At 65.9% G+C, this 299-nt stretch overlaps 1 protein-coding gene across 1 annotated transcript in view; it reads left to right on the forward strand.

Annotated features, from left to right (window-relative positions):
• The window catches only part of RPS11 (ribosomal protein S11), a 52,659-nt gene that overhangs the window by 49,556 nt on the left and 2,804 nt on the right, over positions 1-299 (forward strand). The window contains exon 2 of the mRNA XM_009885546.1: positions 111-242. Within this exon, the coding sequence (XP_009883848.1) occupies positions 111-242 (132 nt within the window). The remainder of the gene's footprint in view (positions 1-110; positions 243-299) is intronic.

Consider the following 299-nt stretch of genomic DNA (forward strand, 5'->3'; position numbering starts at 1 on the left):
CCGGGAGGGATGGGGGGCGGCTGGGAGGTGGCGGTCGGAAGGGGACGGTGGTTCTCTGCGGCACCGTGGGGCTGGTGGTGATGCTCCTCTCTGTTCCCCCTCTACCTCAGACCGAGAGGGCCTACCAGAAGCAGCCCACCATCTTCCAGAACAAAAAGCGGGTGCTGCTGGGCGAGGGTGGGAAGGAGAAGCTTCCCCGCTACTACAAAAACATCGGCCTGGGCTTCAAGACTCCCAAAGAGGTAAGGCAGGGCAGGGCTATCCTCCCCCCAGCCCCGGTCGGGCGTCTGCGCCCCCCG

This window comes from Charadrius vociferus, unplaced genomic scaffold, assembly GCF_000708025.1.
Source record: "Charadrius vociferus isolate BGI_N301 unplaced genomic scaffold, ASM70802v2 scaffold165, whole genome shotgun sequence".
NCBI lineage: Eukaryota > Metazoa > Chordata > Aves > Charadriiformes > Charadriidae > Charadrius > Charadrius vociferus.